This window comes from Typopeltis vanoorti, chromosome 20, assembly GCF_054136105.1.
Source record: "Typopeltis vanoorti isolate ZY-2024b chromosome 20, IOZ_Tvanoo_1.0, whole genome shotgun sequence".
Lineage (NCBI taxonomy): Eukaryota > Metazoa > Arthropoda > Arachnida > Uropygi > Thelyphonidae > Typopeltis > Typopeltis vanoorti.
The window spans coordinates 93784139-93804982 of record NC_143568.1 but is presented as its reverse complement, the minus strand read 5'-3'; the positions used below and the strand labels follow the sequence as shown (position 1 = coordinate 93804982).

Here is a 20844-nt window from a genome sequence, read left to right as displayed (position 1 = left end):
ACGTGGCCACAACTTCGCCATTGCTCCCAGAAAAATACCTAGTGAGGATATTATGATCCAGATCGAAAGGGGAATCCGCCACCTTCCACATCAAATTGCCAACAGTGTAAGACTGGATGTAGCCTGTGTCCTTTCCAAAGCAAGACCACCAGAAACCAACATATCTAACAAGGAATTTAAAGCTCTACAGGAAATGAGGAATAATAAAGAATTAGTTATCACCAAAGCGGATAAGGGAAGTGCAACTGTAGTACTTAACCAAAAGGACTACAAAGGTAAGCTTAATGCTCTTCTATTAGATCGGGCTACTTACCTCGGGCTACTATCGAATACAATCCCACCAACTCACAAATCAGAAAACTTCACAGGCTCCTTAAGAAAGTCACTTCTTGGCCTGTAGAAGTTACCAACAGATTAAAACCGTTTAACTCTATACCCCCCCCTCCCCGTATTTACGGACTCCCAAAAATACATAAAGAAAATGTGCCATTACGTCCCATAGTGAATGGCATTGATTCCCCTACATACAAATTAGCTAAACATTTGGCCAAAGAGCTCACACACTATACTGGCAACACACCATCACACATAAAAAATCAGCCCACTTCAAAGCCAGCATAGAAAACCTTACACTCCAACATACTGACATAATGGTCAGTTTTGATGTCTCCTCCTTATTCACAAATGTCCCACTCAAGGAAACTTTAGAGCTAATCCAAACTAAATTTTCTCCCGATATCTCAGCCCTTTTCCAGTTTACAATGAACTCAGGCTATTTCGTTTGGCAGGGAAAATTCTACAAACAAATAGAGGGGACAGCCATGGGTCACCACTCTCCCCACCCTTGGCCAATTTCTTTATGGAGACCTTTGAAGAAAAAGCCTTAGCCTCTGCCCCACGAAAACCAACATATGGCTTCGCTACGTTGATGATGTGTTCGCTATTTGGCCACATGGCTCTGAAATACTCCTCTCCTTCCTTACTTAAACAACCAACACTCCAGAATCAAGTTCACCCTGGAAAAAAAGGAAAACAACAGCCTCCCTTTCCTAGACACACTAGTCACCTGCCAGCCTGATGGAACCTTGGTTTTCTCAGTTTATAGAAAACCCACCCATACAGACAGATACATTCACCAACAATCCCCCCCCCCCCAACAATATGGAGTGGTGAAAACACTATACAACAGGGCTAAACTAATCTGTTCTAACGACATGGCCCTAAACACTGAACTAAATCACATCCTCAACACTTTCTCAGCCAATGGCTATCCCCCCCCAAAAAATCCAAAAAATATTAAAACCTACAAACCACAGCCCCCCCCCCTCCCCAACAAAGATTACTCTAAATCCATCACCATTCCCTACCTCTGAGGCACCTCGGAAAAAATTACCAAAATTTAAAAAAAACATGACCTCACCTCCTGTTACAGGCCTTACAGAAAATTGGCATCCCTTATCCACTCCACCAAAGACCAACCACTTCCCCTAGACCTACCTGGTGTATACCAGGTCCCTTGCAGTTGTAAACTGTCGTACTTTGGCCAAACAGGCAAGACAGCGAATATCAGAATTTCTGAACACAAGGACTACATCCGGTTTCACAAGTACAGCCATTCTGGTCTTGCAGACCATGCTCTGGATACACGCCACAGAATACGGTGGAAGAGAGCTACAGTAATACACCATAGCAAATACAAATTCGAAAGACTATTTATGGAATCAGCTTCAGCCTTAAGAAACTCTCCAAACCTCAACAAATTTGGTTGTATGCGACTGCCCCAAATTTGGGAGGCATACATCAGCAGACCTTCAGCCCAACGGCCAAGAACACCTACTTAGCCCGCTAGAGGGCACCATCAGGACTTCTAGGAGAACGATAGCTTCATATCTTCATTCTCAGTTACTGTGTTGTAGTGCCTGCGTGCACGTGCCTTTTTGTAAGTTCCTTTTGAAAATGGCAACGTGACGTTGCCGAAATATCGGAAATATTTATTAAAGTACAATTTAATTTATATTCGTATCTACGTTGTTCAATTCCCTAAGTGATTTAGAAATGCATAACCAACATATAAGCCTGTCTACGAAAATTTGCTAGTTAAGATGTTAAATGAGAAATGAATAGAACAGAATTACAGAAGAAATTATGTTGTTGTTTTTTTTTTCATTATTTAAGTCATGTAATTTTCTGTAAGGAAATAGTATAGTTTTTTACAACGGAAGATTTACTGTTGTTCATTTCTTTTAGAAGAGTATTGATAGAATGGGACTTAAAAGTGGAACAAAAATTGACTATTTTAACAACAGTGCTTTTTTGTCATTTTACTTCAAGTTTAAATTATATCATTATTTTATTTATTGGCACTGAAAGAAAATATTTCACTTGTAATAGATAGGAAAGTTATTCATTCAAGATGTGGTATTTCATTGAGCAGTGTATTAATTCTTTAAATTCTTATTTCTCTTTTCTTTCCTTTCTACCATCCCTTCTTTTTTTAAGTTCTCACATTTACTATGTCAGTTTTTTTTTCTTTTAAATCTGTTAACTGATCAGGATTAGATGGTAATTAATTTATGTACAGTATCATTTCTAACATCAGCCATAGATAATCTCTGGAGTGATCATTAACATGTTAGAAGACTAATCAGGATTTGCATGTTAGAATTTGCATTTCTGAAAGCTGCATGATCAGCTTCCTTTATATACATTGTCGCAAAGATTTAAATGTGATTTATTGTAAAAATAAATTAGTTTTTTGAATTATTCTAGGAAGGAGAAAACAACGACAAGTTTGATTTTCATCCTCGAAGCAGAGAAACTCTTCCTGCATATTTGTTGGTGCATAATTATTGGTTTTATGTTTTGGATCTTGTGGCAGCCCTCGTATTGATGGGATTAGCATTGATGGAAAAGCCTGCTGTGCCTGGACTTGCTGTTTCTGAAGGAGTGAGTAGCTACATTTTTATGCTTGCCGTTTCCCTTAATTGTTGTCCCTTTCTTCCAAATTGTTAGACGTTTCTCTTTTTTTTTAAAAAAACAAAAAATAATGTTGATATTATAGCTTTGTTGTTGAATTCTTTGCAAAAAGTGAATAAATTCTTTGAATTTACTTCTCACCTTTTCCTCCAATACTCCACTAGTGTATTGTCACCCGGTTAAACAAGGTCCCCGCTGTTTTCATCAGGGAATCGGGGTGAACAGTACAAAATCAGCTACTGGAACAAATCCCAGAACACATCCCCCCTACTCAACATCAGCAGAGTTGAAGATTGGTACTATTAATTTAAGCAATAATGGAAAAGAAATGGAACTAGCAAAGGAATTATTTAAGTATACTAGATCAACATAATAGGCATGATTGAAACATAGAAGACAAAAACAGGTGAGATCTTTCTAAGCGACAGATACAAAATGTTATATTCAGGCAATAACAATGAGGGAAAAGATGGAGTAACTATAATACTCAGCACTAAATATGAAGATAATCTTCTTGAATGGAATGCAATATCACGTAGAGTGATGTGGGCAAATATCAGAATGGGGAACTAGACAATGACCCATATTTATGCTCATGGTTCCACAGAAGGTTATTATACAAAGGATGAAATGGAGAAATTTTTCGAGGCATTAGAGAAGGCAGCTGACATCTATGAAAATGAAAAGTTGGTCCTTGTTGGAGATCTAAACAGCAGAGTAGGAAATTATTACCTAATATATAGAAATGTTTTCAGAAAATTTGGAGAAAAGAGAGCAAAACTAATAATAATGTTAAGTACCCACTGGATTTCTGTTTAGGATGTGGATTAGTTATTATTACCACCATGTTCCAACATAGAAATGTGCACAAATTCACATCTAGAGAAGATGCAAGAAATAAGTCTCATTGACTTTTTTATATTTGATAGTGATGTTTTCTCACTGGTTCAGGACACAAGCGTACAAAGAGTATTTGAAATAGGAAGTGATCACTATTTAGTTTTGAGCTGGATAAAACTGAATTTCAAAAAGAAGAGTGTGTAAGAAACCTTTAAAATGAATCAGACTTGAGCAGCTTTCAAAAGTGAACTGTAGAGTCAAATACACAAACATCATTACAGAAAAAATGAAAGAGTTTGAAAACAAGAACCAAACCTTAGAGATTTATGGCAAACTCTAAAGAAAATATTGATTGATTCAGCCACAGAGGCATGTGGTTAGGTTGTCTGTAAGGATAGAAAAATCAGAACTCCATGGTGGACACAAGAATTTAAAGAGACAATCAAAGAAAAGAAAGCATATTGAAAGTTCCTGGCATGTAAATTAGCTTGTGTTCTTAGAGAACACAGAGGAAAATGTAAGAAAGCAAAGCACCTTGTAAAATTAGCTAAACAAAAGTTATGGGAAGACTTTGGTAAGAACAGAGAAAATACTGTATATGTTGGCGTATAAGATGGCTCTCAGATACTACAGAAAACCCCTCAAAATCATGGGTCATCTTATACAGCGAGTATAAAAAGGGAAGCTTAATTTCTTGGATGAACATTTTGATAGTTGCAATATATCGTTATATAAGAAAATAGGCAGTGTTTATAAACAAATCAGATTAATTTTTTGTTACATAAATTTATTTAAAATACAGTATTACAATAGATGTAAGTCTTAAAAAACAAATAATAATTATTAACCTCAATTTTCGTGTTAATTTTCTTCCTCATCTTTTGAAAATAGTTCTTCAGATTAAGATTGTTTAAATGATCGTCATATGGATCCCAGTTCAAATCCGGTGAATTGATTTCGTTTTCATTGTCATCAATGTCCCACAACAGATTGTCTTCCGTACCATCCATAAAATTAGAGATACCACACTTTTTAAATGATTTTATTACAGTCTCTACTTTTACTTTATTCCATGCTTTGATCACAAAATTGCACAACATATCAAGTAATGCAGCACGCATAGATCCACCGTTTGTAAATGATTTTTCACCGTTCAGCATCCAATTTTTTTAAAATATCTTCTTTCTTCCTTTATTCTCTTACCATCTTCTCAGTTATGTCAAACTTTCTTGCAGCATCACAGTTATTAGTTTGCTTTTGCCATTTCAATTATCCTTATTTTAAATCGAGCTTTATACTTTCTTCATTTTGTTGCTGGTTCCATGATTTTAAATGATAACAATTTTACCAGTTCACAAAAAAGAAGACAAAAGAATATGTGAAAATTATAGACCCATAACACTCTTAAGTCATGGTTATAAACTATTTGTTCGAATTATACAAAAGAAAACACAGGTGCTTACAGAAAAAATCATAGAGGAAAACCAAGCAGGATTCAGGCCACATAGATCCACCATAGACCATATCTTCACCATTAATAATATAGCAGAAAAATATTGGGGAATACAACCTGCCCATGTACTGTCGTTTTATAGATTTTAAGCAAGCCTTTGATTCAGTTAATAGAAACAAATTGATCACTATCCTAAAAAACATAAAAATGGATTCAGATATTTTAACATTTATTACAAATTATTATGGAGACACCAAAGCTTTTGTTAAAATGAACAACATTAAAACCGAGGATTTCAGAGTCGAGAAAGGTGTAATGCAGGGATGTCCTCTCTCACCTCAACTCTTTATCATCTTCCTAGAAAAAGTCTGTAAAACCATAGCTGATGAACCAGGTGTAAAAATTGATGGTACCAACATTAATCACATAAAATACGCAGCTGATATCATTATTTTAGCAGATTCTAAACCACAGCTAGAAAAAACTATTAATATTTTAAATGACTCTTGTAAAACTTATGGTATGAAAATAAATCATCATAAAACAAAAATAACGAAGATAGGTAGAGAAGAAGAAACTATTTCTATAAATTTCAAAAATCATCTGCTAGAACAAGTTAATAAATATGTTTATCTTGGCAATCTTATATCTAGTAACCTCAACAATATGGAAACAGTAAAACACAAGCTAAACTTAGGTTGGACCAACATGAATAAACTAAACAAAATATGGAAAAATAAAAAAAATTCCAACGAGTCTAAAATTAAAATTATATAAAACAATTATTATCCCAATGGCTACTTATGCTTCAGAAGCTTGGAGATTAACTCAACAATCAATCAAGAAACTTCAAGCATTTGAAGTGAAATGCCTTAGAAAAATTAATAACACCCACTGGATGGAACACAAGACTAATGATCAAGTCAGAACAGATTTAAACTTCCCAGATAATGTAATATACACAATCATTAAGCATCAACTGAGATGGTTTGGTCATATTCAGAGAATGGCCCCTCATAGACTCCCATATTTAGCTCTGAATGGATACAGGAAGAAAAAGACCTAGAGGCAGACCAAGAAGTACTTGGATAAAGTTGCTGAAAGAACATTCCCATCTACTCAGCTATAGAGTCATGAGTGAGATGGCTGAAGATCGCGATAAGTGGAGAACCTTTCTTCTTAGTGGACTCAACCCATTATCAAGTGGTTGAGATGAGATGAACAATTTTAATAATCCTAAAATTAAAAAAAAATGCAAGATTAATAATTAATTAAAATTGGGACTAATCACTTTTAATTAGGGTAATTCACGTAAATACTAAATCTATGCTATGCAAAAAAATAACGGATATGCATAGATATAAAAATAACGGATATAACAACAATACCTAACGTTGCATTAATACAGGAAAGAAGAAATCGGGGCAGGGGGTCTAAAATTTAGGCCTTGTCTTATACGCCGACATATATGATAAATATCAGAAAGATGGCAAAATATTCTAGAGGCTGTTGAAAAAGCTTAGAAGTGGAGGAACGAGTACTATTAAAGTAATCAGAGATGATAAAGGTGACATAAAAACTGACGATATTCTAGATGCCTGGAGTAATTACTTTGAAAGACTGTTAAATGAAACAAGCATTGTTAGCATGGTGATAGAAAACACTGAACAGGAATTCATATCTAGAGTTGAAATACAAAAAACTATCAAGAACCTGAAGAATGGAAAGCCAAAAAGATTCTAGCTGGAATAGATGATATTTGACCAGAAATGCTCAAATATGGAGGCATAAAATTTTTAAAGGGCTGCACTGTATAATTCAGAAGGCCTGGTTGGGTTGAATTCCAGATGATTGGAGTAAAGCTCTCATAATATCTATCTATAAAAAGGGAAATAAAACTGAATGTCTCTACTGAGTATTCCTGGTAAGATTTCTTCAAGTATACTTGAGAAACAGCTAACAAAAATTATGGAAGGGGAAGCTTGGTAAAAAACAAGCTGGAATCAGGCCAAATAGAGGTTATTAGGATCAGATTTTCACTTTAAGACAAATAGTTGAGGCATCTTGGGAATATAACAAGGATTTGTATTTAAGTTTTGTAGATTTGAGAAAGGCATATGACAAGGTGCCCAGAGAAAAGCCCTTCAAAACACTACAATAAATTTAGTTGAATCCTTTATCCAAGTGTAAACAAACAAAGTTTGCGTCTGAAGTATCTTCAGGACTGAGGCACTTGGATAAAGGATTAAACTAAATTTATTATAGTCTAACGAAGTGGAACATCTTTCTCTAAATCCAGAGTAATTGAATAATAAGGTGAGACACCTTTTGGCAACTTGTATAGGTAAATATGACTTCTCCATTGCTTCTGTCTTAGTATCACCTTTTCTGGGTCTGGCTCCCACTGACAAGACCTCAATAAAGGTCGAAATCGGTTGGAAGCTTGGATGATGAATGGTAATGCTGTAGCCCATGAAGTTTTAATCGAGGCTTGGCTGTCGCTGTCACCCAGGTCCTGGGTGGGAGGGGGTAATGAATGGCAATGCTGTAGCCCATGAAGTTAACTGAGGCACGGCTGTTGCTGTTACCCCTCAGATGAGATATGAGCAAATGAGCAGCTCTGCTCAGTGGTGGGGTGGCTCACCCCACCACTGAGCCTGCCACAGTGTAGAGCCAACCGGTTCTGAGAGTTCTTCTCAATGGCAGGGTGAGCCTGTTAGTGAGTGAACAATGCTGAGTTTTTGGAGTTTGACCTATACTTAAACATTCAATAAAGGTCGTTTGGGTAGTGGCCCTTCCCTTAATGCATAGCATTATACATGTCTTCAAGGAGATGTGTTTTGCATTATGGGAGATACTAAGACAAGGAGTGATGAGAGCTTGGTCCACCTTTACCACGAGTTGCATCAGTCCAAAAGATACTTCAGACGCAAACTTTGTTTGCTTAAACTTGGATAAAGGATTAAATGAAGTTTATTAAGTCTAACCAAGTGGGGAAAAAAACTTCAACTTCAAAACATTACATCTATATAAGGTAAATGGGACATTATATTGAACAATAAGTAGTCTCTAACTAAGCTGTAATTTACCAGTTAGAATGAAGTAGGTAGTACAAGAAGATAGTTTGATGTTAAATCAGGTGTGCGTTCACTTTATCTCCACTGTTATTCATTGTCTATATGGATCATGTTATGAAGGAAAGTGGTATTAAATCTGATATCAAAATTGTGATGTTTATCTTAGCTCTTTATTTTATGCAGATGATGTTATATTTCTGAATAAATCCAGTACAAGTCTGCAAGATTCTGTGACTAAATTGAATAACTATTGTAATAAATTTTGTATGAAACTCACCCATGTTGTTGTTGTCTTGTCCTTTGAAGAGTCTTAGATGTTTCTGTGTGCTCCTTGTACTACTTTGGCTAAGTCGATGATTTTGTTTGTATAGAGTTGTTGTTCAGGATTAGGATCTATTTCTTGCAAGGCTGCTGTAATTGCTGGACAGGTAAAGATGTGAGTGGGTGTCAGTTCAGTATTGGGGCAGTTGTTGCAGTTTCTATATGTTCTCGTATCATCTGTATTGATCTTCATTCCTCTATAATGTCCTGTTCGTGGTCTTGCTATCGTGGTGGAGGTCTTTCTGTCAGCACTGATTTCGGGAATTTGATGTTGTATCACTTATTTCAGCGGAATTAGTTTAGCTTTTGCTAGTGCATTGGCATCAGCAAGAGTTATTATGTGAGTTTCTTGGTTGAGTTCTCTGGCCTCTTTTGCTAATTTATCAGCTGCTTCATTGTAATCAATGCCTACATCAGCAGGAATCCATTGTAAAATGCAACTTTTTCCTAAATGCTTTAGTTGATTTAAGAATTTATGGATGTCTTGTGTGAGCTTGGTATTGCCATTTTTGATTGCCTCCATAGCTGATCTTGAGTCACTGTAAATTATAATTCCTTCAGATTGTTGAGATGATGATAGTTTTAAGTAGGCTTATAGTGCTTTATTTATTGTGTAGAGTTCGCTGGTAAATTGGAAGCGATTCTCCCAGATCCAACTTTTATTGAAAGTTTTTCACCTTTCGGGAGTAGAAGGAGAACACCAGCACCTCCATTAATCATATTGGTGCTGACGATCCATCGGTATAACAAATAACCTTTTTTGGAGGATGAAAAAAGGTTGATAGTATTTAGGCCTTTTTCTTTGAGCATTTCTTTTGGTTCTTTTTTTTGTACAGAGTTTGGTAAGGTTTAGATTTATGGAGGCATTTGAAGGTAAAGGACTGGAAAATAGAGATTCTTTGTTTATGTTGGCATTTAACTGATCAAGACCTATTTCTTTCCTGATAGTGTCATCATATTGTAAAGTTGATGATCTGTGAAGTCTGCATTTTTGGTTCCAATGTTCATAAGTTTTTAGGGAGATATGATTGCTTTGGTAGCTTCTGATATTATTTATGAATTTTGTGGTGGCAAATTTTCGTCTGTCCTCCAGCAGGTCAAGCCCACATTCCTGTTGGGCTCTGATGTTGTTAGTGGATGAGACTGCACCAATGATAATCTTGATGCTTTTGCTTGTATTTTGTCTAATTTTTTCTTTACCGATGAGGCCGAAGGTGACCAGATAGGTGCTGCATATTCCATTATTGGCCTTATTAGTGCAGTGTAAGTAGTTTTGAGGATTTTTGGCTTTGCACCCCAATTTGTTCCACAAAGCCTTTTCAGTATATTTAATTTTTTTAGAGCTCTGTTGGAAGTGTTAGAGATGTGTTGTGCAAAACGTAATTCCTGATCAAGCGTAATACCAAGGTATTTTGGATTTGTGACTTTTTCAATTAGTTTGTTGTTGATCATGACTTTGGGATTGTAGGAATGTCTATTTTTCTTGTCTGTACTAAATGTGCTTAGTTTTGTTTTGTCTGGGTTGAGTTTAAGTTCATCTGACCATTTTTCTAATCCTCTCATGGATTTGTTTAGAATCTCCTCTGATTCTTTGATTTTAGCACTAGTGTGCCAGATGGCTATATCATCTGCATAGCAAGTTACTTTTGTGTCTTCTGTAAGGTAGGGATGAATGTTATTGACATATAGAAGGAATAGTAAGGGACTGAGTATTGAGCCCTGGGGAACACCAGCCCAGGTTCTCCGCTCTTTTGATATTGCTGCATTGATTCTGACTTTGATCTGTCTTCCTCTAATGAAATCAGCAATTCAGATTAAAGCATTTTCTCTAATTCCAATATCATGTACTGTTTGCATTAATTTTTTGATCGAAACATGATCGAAAGCAGCAGTCATATCAAGGAATATGGCAGTTGTCTTTTTTGTTGGTTTTTTCTGAAATGAGTCTATTATTGTTTGGCAGAAGTGGAATAATTGATCTGTTGTCGAATGACGAGTTCTATAGGCAGTTTGGTAGTAGTTAATTTTCTTATTTTATGGGTGAATCTCTAGAACAAATAAAACATTTCAGCTATTTAGATACAATTTGTAATGAAGATGGCAAATTAGTAAAGCTGGTATTGTGTGAAGTCAGCTGAATAAATTTATATGGAATAAGAAATGAAAAGAAATCAAAACATGAAATTAGCTATATACAAGACAGTGATCAAACCAATTTTAACTTATGGATTTGAGAGCTGGACTATAAATAAAAGATTGGAAACCACAGATATCAGAGTTCTGAGAAAGATTAGTGGAGAGAACAGATGGCATCAATGGCAGTATCATGTTAAAAATTAGGATATTAGGAAAGAACTTGCCATTGTTAGCAGAAATCCTCAGATGTATGGTCTTAAGCGAAATGTGAGAGGAAAGATTATTAAAACAGGTGTTCTTTGCCAGGTTGTTAAGTAAAAGACCCAGAGGAAGATCAAGATATAGATAGATTGAAACAGTTAAAAGTGCCTTAGAAGACAGAAAGATAAGATCTGGTAATGTTGGAATCTTGACAGATCACAGATTAATTTGAAGGAAAATTGTTGATCAGAAGAGAGAGGAAAAGATACTGTTATGGTGCAATAATGGTGTAACTTTTTCATGTAGTACTGTCATAATTATCCTGTACATCCCTGGAGAGTACAGATATATACTGATACATATTTGACTTAGCTGAATCCTTTTTATTTTTGGTAATGCAATTTAGACTGTAATTAGAACTAAACAGAATGATATTTATATCACACTGCTCTTACTACTACTACTACTTTATTTTTACTAAATAAACAAATATATCGCATCTTTCGAATGATGAAATGATTTATAATTTAAGTATAGTTTAAAGCCCTAAAGTCACCTATGGGTCAAAGCTGAATAACTGAGAGAAGACTTTCATGTAGCCTTTTGTGAAATGTGAGAACTGACCAGGGTTTCTGACCTAATGTCCAAAATCCTCACCTTTTTGTTGTTAACCCCATTAGTCGACATCTGACTTGATACTGAATGCATGAGGAGGATTAGGCAGCTTGGGATTTCTCTCACCAAATTGTATTCTTATTGGTTTAAGCAACCAAAATATAACAATGTTACAACATGATAGAGTTTCTTTCTATGCTGGCCGTGAAGTCGCTTGATTAAATAAGGCTCCCTGCTGTTTTCGTCAATGGATATGTGGCTGGTCTCATGGATGGTGGGAGAGTTGCTGATAGACGTCACAGGGTGGTGTATATGGTAGAGTGTAATCAAGACAAATGAGGGTGACTGGTGGAGTGCCTCAGGGCTCTGTACTAGAACCACTATTTAATTTGTACATTAATGATATAGCAGAAGATTTGAAAGGGAATATTCAGTTGTTTGCTGATGATGCAAACCCTAGAGAGGGCAATAGTTGATAAAGGTGATGTAGATATCTTACAGGATGATGTAAATATATTTGCAGTGCAGGCAAAGTACAGTGGTTGGCCATTCAGTGTTGTAAAGATAAGGATGTCATTTTGCCTCTTTACAAGACTGTTGGATCCTACTTCTTGTCAATCTATACTTTGGATCCGACATTTAGTTATTACGATGTTCTTAACTTAAAAAATAGTTACTAGTTAATTTCTAATACAAATATAGAGAAAATTTATATTTATAGACTGCGCCACTCTATATCTGAATTAGATCATGAATTGAAGATAAATCAACCCTCAACTATTTCTCCTTAATATATATACTGGCCGAGTATATTTAACTAACTTAATTCACTCGCTTTGGTTCGAATATTTTATGAATGGTGCAGTAAAAGAGATTCAGGCAAAATACAACTTTTGATTAACAAAAACAAACATTCAATTTTATAATCACAAATTATACACTTAAGATCAAATCACTAATTAAGTTATTATAAACACTTTAACTCCTCAGGTAAATTCAATCATTCAACTCATACAATGGTAAATCTATTGTCTCTATAATACAGTCTTCTCACAGTTCCTTAAGTTCCAAATACAACAAAAATTGCAGTAATACCTCTTCACAAACAAACACTTTTAAATATACACTTTAGCTAACTTCCTCAATAGTTACTATTAATATAAGGAAATTCTAGGATGAAACTCGCACACTTCTCTGTATAGAAATGTTAATGGTTGGAATAATCTTACTGATAATCTTCTATCTTCATCTACTTATACATATACACTTTTTATAACTGTAAACACTTTAAACAGTAAACGGCACTCATTAAAATAATTCTTCTAAGCAATAACTGAATTAATCATCGGTCACAATACACATAAACAAATGTTGTTGCATAAAGTACTACTGATCACTCATGAAATAGGGCAACACAATAATTCCTTAACTTTAGGTTTTGTATGCACAGTTGTTCATTCTTCCTGCATTCATTTAATTCTTAGACACTACAATTCTAAACACAGCTATCGGTATACTTCAACTTTACAGCTCTACTATTCTTTAGTAACTTGTGCTTCAAGGTTCTGTGTGTCCTTGAAAGGTCGGCCCTGAAATTAAATCTTAATTCAAGTATTGCTAGTCTATTTAGTAGTCACTCAGCTGTTTTCCGTAGCTATAATTGTTATTCTACAACTTATTAGCTAACCGCCTCTCGACTAGTAGACTTTATTAGCTGCTTGAGTGACTTGCCGACTTGCTATTATCGCACTGTGATTCCCGAATGCTCCGATTCCAACCTAATGCTAATCCTCTCTCTCTCTCTCTGTTTCCTTATTATCTTTTTATATCCCTTCTTCCCACCTAAATTATTCTCGTGATTTCTTTCTAAAACTCTTTTCATTAAACCTCACGTGGTGTTCCAAAACATGCTCGCTCACTTACATACATTTCCATGACAACAAAACAAAATATAATAAAATTGAGCTATTACATAACGTTAAACTTTACAAACAGGAATAAATAGAGAATATTTACATTTCAAATAATGCGCAGTTAAATTAGCAAATACAAGTTCTTATAATATTAACATAGAAATAAGCTAAATAGCTTGATAATATTTAATACAGTCTTATCACTATTAATACATATATCTTTGATTAAATAATTAGATATTAGACAAAATTAAAGATAGTTATATGAATATTAAATTGTAAAATAAGTTGTTTACATTAAATAATATTTACAAGTCTAGCCTTTGTGATGGAAGATCATGTTGGATTCTGAAGCAAATAATAATTACTCTAATCTCTACATAATCAGAATCCAACAAAGACCTTGATAAGACCTCACTTGGACTATTGTGCGTTGTCTGGTGATATAAAAATGATATAAAGATTGTGAAATACTGATTATGAAGATAGATTGAGAATTTGTAGACTGCTGACACTAGCAAACAGGAGAAAGATGGGTGATGTGATTGAGACAAACTTCTGAAAGGGTCATACAAGATTTCAATTGACGGAATTTTTCAGTTTATGGAAGGTGGGAAAAGGACAAGAGAGAGCATCCTTGGAAGCTGAGAACGAATGCCACTAAGAAGGGGGTGAGGGCTAGATTTTTCTCTCATAGGGTGGTGCATGATTGGAATGGATTGCCATTGGATGTTGTGAGTGCAAGCAGTGTGAATGAATTCAAGAATAAGTATGATAGCTGGTGTGTGTAGTAGGTAGCATCCCTCGATGAGTCTGTGACTGCCTGGAGGTCTCTATTAATAATAATAAAATGTAAGGGAATGCACTTTTAGATGAAAAGATTACTCGCACCTTGTATCATATTGATCATACTAGTTTATGGGAAATTGATGAGGCTAGGGATCTGGAGGTTATTGTGGATATAGATTTGATATTTATAGGACATATTCCAAGGATTGACAAAATAGCTCAGAGGATTACATGGATGTTGAAGAGCACATTGACAAGTAAAAATAGGGAGGTTATTATCCCTCTTTACGAGGCTATGATTTGCTACCTGTTGACTATTGTACACTTATTTGGTCACCTGCATTTCTTGGGGATCAGGAGGAGGTGGAGAGGATTTAGAGACAAGTGACCAAACTGGTGACAGGTCTATGGAATGTTCCCTATGAGGATAAATTGAGGATGTGTGGGTTGCAGAGTTTAACTGACAGGCAGAGGAGAGGGGATATGATAGAAATTTATAAGTTATTAAAGGGATTCTGGATGAGTGGCACAGAAATATTTCAATACATGGGGAATATGGGGGAAACAAGGGGTCACACTTGGAAGCCGTCTAAGAGTGTGGTTAGCAAACGTGTGCAGACTAGGTTCTTTATTTGGAGAGTGGTGAATGATTTGAATGCGAGTGCCCTAACAGGGAATAGGTTTAAGATGTATGATAGGTATTGTATTAATGGATGGAGTTGGTCTCCCGCAATGAGTGTTTGACTCCATGGAGTGCCCATATAAATAATAAGAAGAAAGTGGTGAAAGCTATAGTTGTCTCTCATAGAGTGGTATGTGATTCTAATTGCTGGCCTTTAGAAATGGTAGTTGCAGGTAGTATAAACGAATTCTAGAAAGGTAGCCTCCCATCATATCTGTATTCAATGTCTCTGGTAATAATAATAATATGTAACATTTTCCAGATGGTGTTTAATGAACAAATTGAAATATTTTTATGGATCACACTTTGATTATATCCACGTGAAAAATGAAACTCACTGTGTTCTATTCATATTCTGAATTTTCAGTAAATTCTGCTAATTTACATATCAGTAAATTAGCAGAATTCATGATGAAAAGTAATCTCAAATGTAGTTTTAAAGATGTTTTTAAACTGGCTGAACTTATCTTGACAACACCATGAAGCACTACTACAGCAGAATGCTCTTTTTTATGCTGTACGGAAGAGCTACTTGCTATTGAGGCAGACAATGTCAGGATAGGTTGTATGCTCTTAGTTTAATTTAAATTGAAAAGCATTTATTTACAGAATTAATGCAAAAAGAATCCTTTTATGCTGACCTGATAGAAAAGTTTACATCAGAAATGAAGAATTGAAACTGATTTAGAATGTTTTTTTTTGTAATAAAGAAATTTTTTATACAATTGAATGATTTTTTTGATAATGTTACTTTACCATAACATCCCCCCCCCCCCTCACTCCCCAATTAATATTCATTGTATGCCACTGCATTCCTATGGGATCTTTTCTCAGTAGACTCAAATTATAAAGTGTGAGCAGAAAGAATCACTGAAATAATCCCATCGGCATGGAAACATTTATTCCCCATTCCACTCTAAATTCTTGTCTCCTATCTATGCCTTGATTCTCCCACAAGTGTGCCAAGGCAGTACAAAAGAAGAGTCAGCATACTTCAACTGGCTTGCATCCAAAACAGCCTACACCAAGTCTGGAAAAATTATCACCACATGAAAAATTGATTTTGAGAGAGAGCTAAAAGCAGGAAACTTGCAGCCATGCCTTCTGGCTTCTAGCCATTGCTATTGGCAGTAACTTCTGCCCAACACTACTCCCACCAATATTACACTCTGATGATGCTATATGATCATCATCACCTACAGAAAAAGCCAACTTCCTGGCTCCCTACTTTTTCTCCAATTCTTGCATAGCTGATCATGGTAAATATTCCTCAACCATTCCAAGCACTCAACACTCAATGCTCCATTTGGCTTTTAGAAAGAGATCAGAAAAATTTGCTCAAATCAGATACCAAAAAATCTCCTGGCCCTGATGCCATCTCTCCAGTTGTTTTAAAGGTCTGTGTCCCAGAGTTGACTCCCACTTTATGCTGTCTATTTACACTTTCTTATTTCACTGGTATCTACCTACCAACCGAAAACTAACCTATATACAACCTATTCGTAAGAAGGATGACATATCTTTACCTACAAACTACCATCCCATTTCTCTCACCTCAATTCTTTCTAAAGTAATGGAAAGAACCATAAACAGCCAACTCCTACCCTTGAAGACTCTCATCTAATAAATGATCAACAGTATGGATTCTATCACTGTTCATTGTTAAGCTATATTTGGTCACTCGATTAGATAATTTAAACTGAAATATATTGATTTTTAATTGACCAGTGATTTATAAACATACAATGCCAAAAAAAAAAAATTTCGCCTACGGAGCTGTTCAGTTTCTTCAGGGCTTATAATGGTAAGAGAAAACTCAAAGTGGCTATTACAGAGAAAATGGAGTAACAATATCCTATAAATTTTAAAAAAATGCGTAATTGAGACATTACATGCATGGAGCATGTTGTATTAGTCAATGTTGTGTAAGTATGTTCTGTAGCTATGAGCAAACTAAAATTCTGGCAAACTGAGCGATCTTATTAAGGTTTTCCATACGTCAATTATTATCATTCCCTGCTTTCTGTTAAGATTTTCTCCAGAACGGAGGACTACTACGGCTTCTTTGAAGTTTCTACAACGGAAGTCTTCTTCTTGATAAGGCATGGAGCTCCTATCCCACTCAATGGTGTGGTTTGTCATTGCAAAATGATGGGCTATACCTGAATTGTCTGTTCTGTTGTTATTAACATCACCTATATGTTCTTTTTTTTTTTGGATTTCAAGGCTTCTCAACATTTGCCCTACATAGTTTAGGCCACAAGAGCATGGGATGTTGTACACTCCACATGTTTGAAGAAAGCATTGATGTCTTTTGATGATCTTAAAACGTGGTGAACAGTCTTGACAGGTTTGAATGCAACTCTGATATTGAAAGGCCTAAGAAGGTTTGCATCTTTTTCGACATTGCACCTACATAAGGAATAACTATGGAAGATCTGTATTGAGTGGTGATAGGTTGTTGTTGTTGTGGGGGGATTGCTATGAAGAATCCTATTGATTCAATTCTTTGGGTAGCCATTGTTTATTAATGTCTCTGATATTTGAGTAAGTTCAGCATAGAGTTCTTTTTCTTCTGAGATGATGTTGGTGGCTCTATTTTTGAGCATATGTATTATGCTGAGCTTCTGGGAAATATGATAAATTGATTTGAAATGAAGGTAGCTTCCCGTGTGTGTTCATTTGTGGGAGACTGTTAGTTTGATTTCTCCATCTACTAGTTTCTTGATTAGGGTGTCCAGAAATGGTAGTTGATTATCTTTTTCCAGTTCCAAAGTGAATTGTATTTTTTGATGGAAAGCATTAGTTTTTGTTGAAAAGTCCAAAAGAGCTGTTTTTGTGTCCCTCCAAATTTGAACACATCATCTACATACCTCCACCATACTAAAGGTTTGGAGTCTAATTTTCAAAGGATGTCTGTTTCTAGCTTTTCCATGAACAGATCTGCACATGGCAGTGAGAGGTGACTGCCCATAGCTAAGTCATTTAGTTGTTCATATATCATGTCATTCCATCGCCATCGCCCCAGATTATATTCCTAACATTGACATCATCAGTAACATAGAGAAGCACTCTCATCCTTTCCTGAAACAACGGCAAACGATCTTAGATTAAAAAGTGCTGTTATTCTTTCAACTTCAAAACCTTTGAAACTAAACATAACACCTCGAGAAAAAAGAGCTCTCTCAAACTTGAAAAAGGACAAACAAATAACAATCTTAAAAGCAGACAAAGGTAATGCTACGGTCATTTTATACATGAGGGACTGATGTTTGAGTGCATAGCTAAGATTGCAGAGTTACTATGAGATTCATTAATGTATCATAGATTAGAGTCTGACCCAACATGGAAAAACCACAAGGATACTAATAACCTATGATGAAACATGACTAGTTGGTCCACAGACTTACAATGGAATCTGAAGTCACTACACCCATTGATGCCACGATTGTATGGTGCTCAGAAAGTACACAAAAGTGGAGTTTTGCTACGCCCGATCGTTGACGGAAGAAATTCTCCTACATATTTATTGTCCAAACACCTCTCCAGCCTCCTAAAAGGACATATCAGAAAATCAGACACCATTAAGAATTTAAAGCACTTTATTGAAAAATTAAAAAGCATCCCGATCTTAAAGGCAGACATTCTCGCTATCTTGGACGTGGTGTTTTTATTCACCAACATCCCAGTAGAAGTTATCAGCATCCCATACAATCTCTTTCCGGGAGATAAGGCTCACCTCTTTCGTCATTGCCTCAAATCTAATTATTTTAAATGGAATGATGCAATATATGAACAACTAAATGGCTTAGGCTATGGGGAGTCCCCTCTGACCACCCTGTGCAGATCTGTTCATGGAAAAACTAGAAACAGATCCTTTCAAAATTAGACCTGAAACCTTTAGTATGGTGGAGGAATGTAAATGATGTCTTCCTAATTTGGAGGGACACAAAAACAGCTCTTTTGGACTTTTTAACAAAAATTAATGCTTTACATCAAAAAATACAATTCACTTTGGAACTGAAAAAAAAAAAAGATAATCAACTACCATTTCTGGACACCCTAATCAAGAAACTAGCAGATGGAGAAATCAAACTAACAGTCTACCGCAAATGAACACACACACACGGGACGCTACCTTCATTTCAAATCAACTTACCATATTTCCCAGAAGCTCAGCATAATACATATGCTCAAAAATAGAGCCACCAACATCATCTCAGAAGAAAAAGAACTCTATGCTGAACTTACTCAAATATCAGAGACATTAATAAACAATGGCTACCCAAAGAATTTAATCAATAGGATTCTTCAGAGCAATCCTCCACAACAACAACCTATCACCACTCAATACAGATCTTCAATAGTTATTCCTTATGTAGGTGCAGTGTCGAAAAAGATGCAAATCTTCTTAGGTCTTTCAACATCAGAGTTGCATTCATACCTGTCAAGACTGTCCACCACGTTTTAAGATCACCAAAACACATCAATGCTTTTTTTCAAACACGCTGGAGTGTACAACATCCCATGCTCTTGTGGCCTAAACTATGTAGGGCAAATGTTGAGAAGCCTTGAAATCCAAAAAAAAAAGAACATATAGGTGATGTTAATAACAACAGAACAGACAATTCAGGTATAGCCCATCATTTTGCGATGACAAACCACACCATTGAGCGGGATAGGAGCTCCATGCCTTATCTAGAAGAAGACTTCCATTGTAGAAACTTCAAGGAAGCCGTAATAGTCTTCCGTTCTGGAGAAAAGCTTAAAAGAAATCGGGGAATGATAATAACTGATATATGGAAAACTTTAATAAGATCGCTCAGTTTGCCAGAATTTCATTTCACTCATAACTACAGAACATGTTCACACAACAGTGACTAATACAACATGCTCCATGAGTGTAATGTTACGCATCTGTTTCAGTTTTTAAATTTATACGATACTGTTACTTCATTTTCTCTGTACTAGCCACTTTGAGTTTTCTCTTACCATTATAAGAAGCCGAACAGCTCCGTTGACGAAACATGTTGGCATTGTATGTTTATAAATCACTGGTCAATTAAGAATCGATATATTTCAGTTTAAAGAATTCTATCACTATCGATCAATAGAGTACTTACTAACCTATGTGACCCATCTCTGGAGAAACAAATACTATGGAAAGCTTTGGTGAATCTCAAGTGGTTGCTCTTGATATCTCCAAAGGTTTTGACTGAGTTTGACACAAAGGTCTATTTGGAAAACTCCTGCCATTCGGTCTTCCTTCCTGACTTCTGCAATTAGGTTGCCAATTTTCTTACTGGACGTGCACTCTAGTGATGGAGATGGCTCCTTATCATCTATCTATATAACTGATGCTGGAGTCCCACAAAGTACAGTTCTCTTGCCCATCCTCTTCCTTCTATATTTAAGTGATCGACTCCAGCTGATTGCCACTCCAGTACACAGTTTTGCTGATAACAGCACATTACACTCCTTGTTTTCATTTGACAAACCCTGCAAAGCACAAATCACCACAAAATCCAGAATTCTAATCTCTACTACCTTAAATTCCAATCTTCAAAACATTCATCAATGGGGTTTGGATAACATTATCAACTTGAACACTAACAAAACACAACTCTGCATTATTTCTCACAAAAAAGAACCCTGTTCTTCCAATCTTACCCTTGACAATACTTACATCTCTATTCAAGATGAGATTCACTGTCTTGGAATAACTTTAACCTCAAATCTTTCTTGGCACTAACATATCACAAATATTGCCTCCTCTGCATCCAAAAGATTAGGCTTTCTCTTAACTCTATACAAATCACAAATCTGCCTAACCATTGAAAC

The 20844-nt window shown here is 35.7% G+C and overlaps 1 protein-coding gene across 1 annotated transcript in view; it reads left to right on the top strand.

The window, feature by feature from the left end:
• Positions 1 to 20844, top strand: part of LOC150095666 (two pore channel protein 1-like) — a 355100-nt gene that overhangs the window by 35053 nt on the left and 299203 nt on the right. The window contains exon 3 of the mRNA XM_090409936.1: positions 2770 to 2946. Within this exon, the coding sequence (XP_090266062.1) occupies positions 2770 to 2946 (177 nt within the window). The remainder of the gene's footprint in view (positions 1 to 2769; positions 2947 to 20844) is intronic.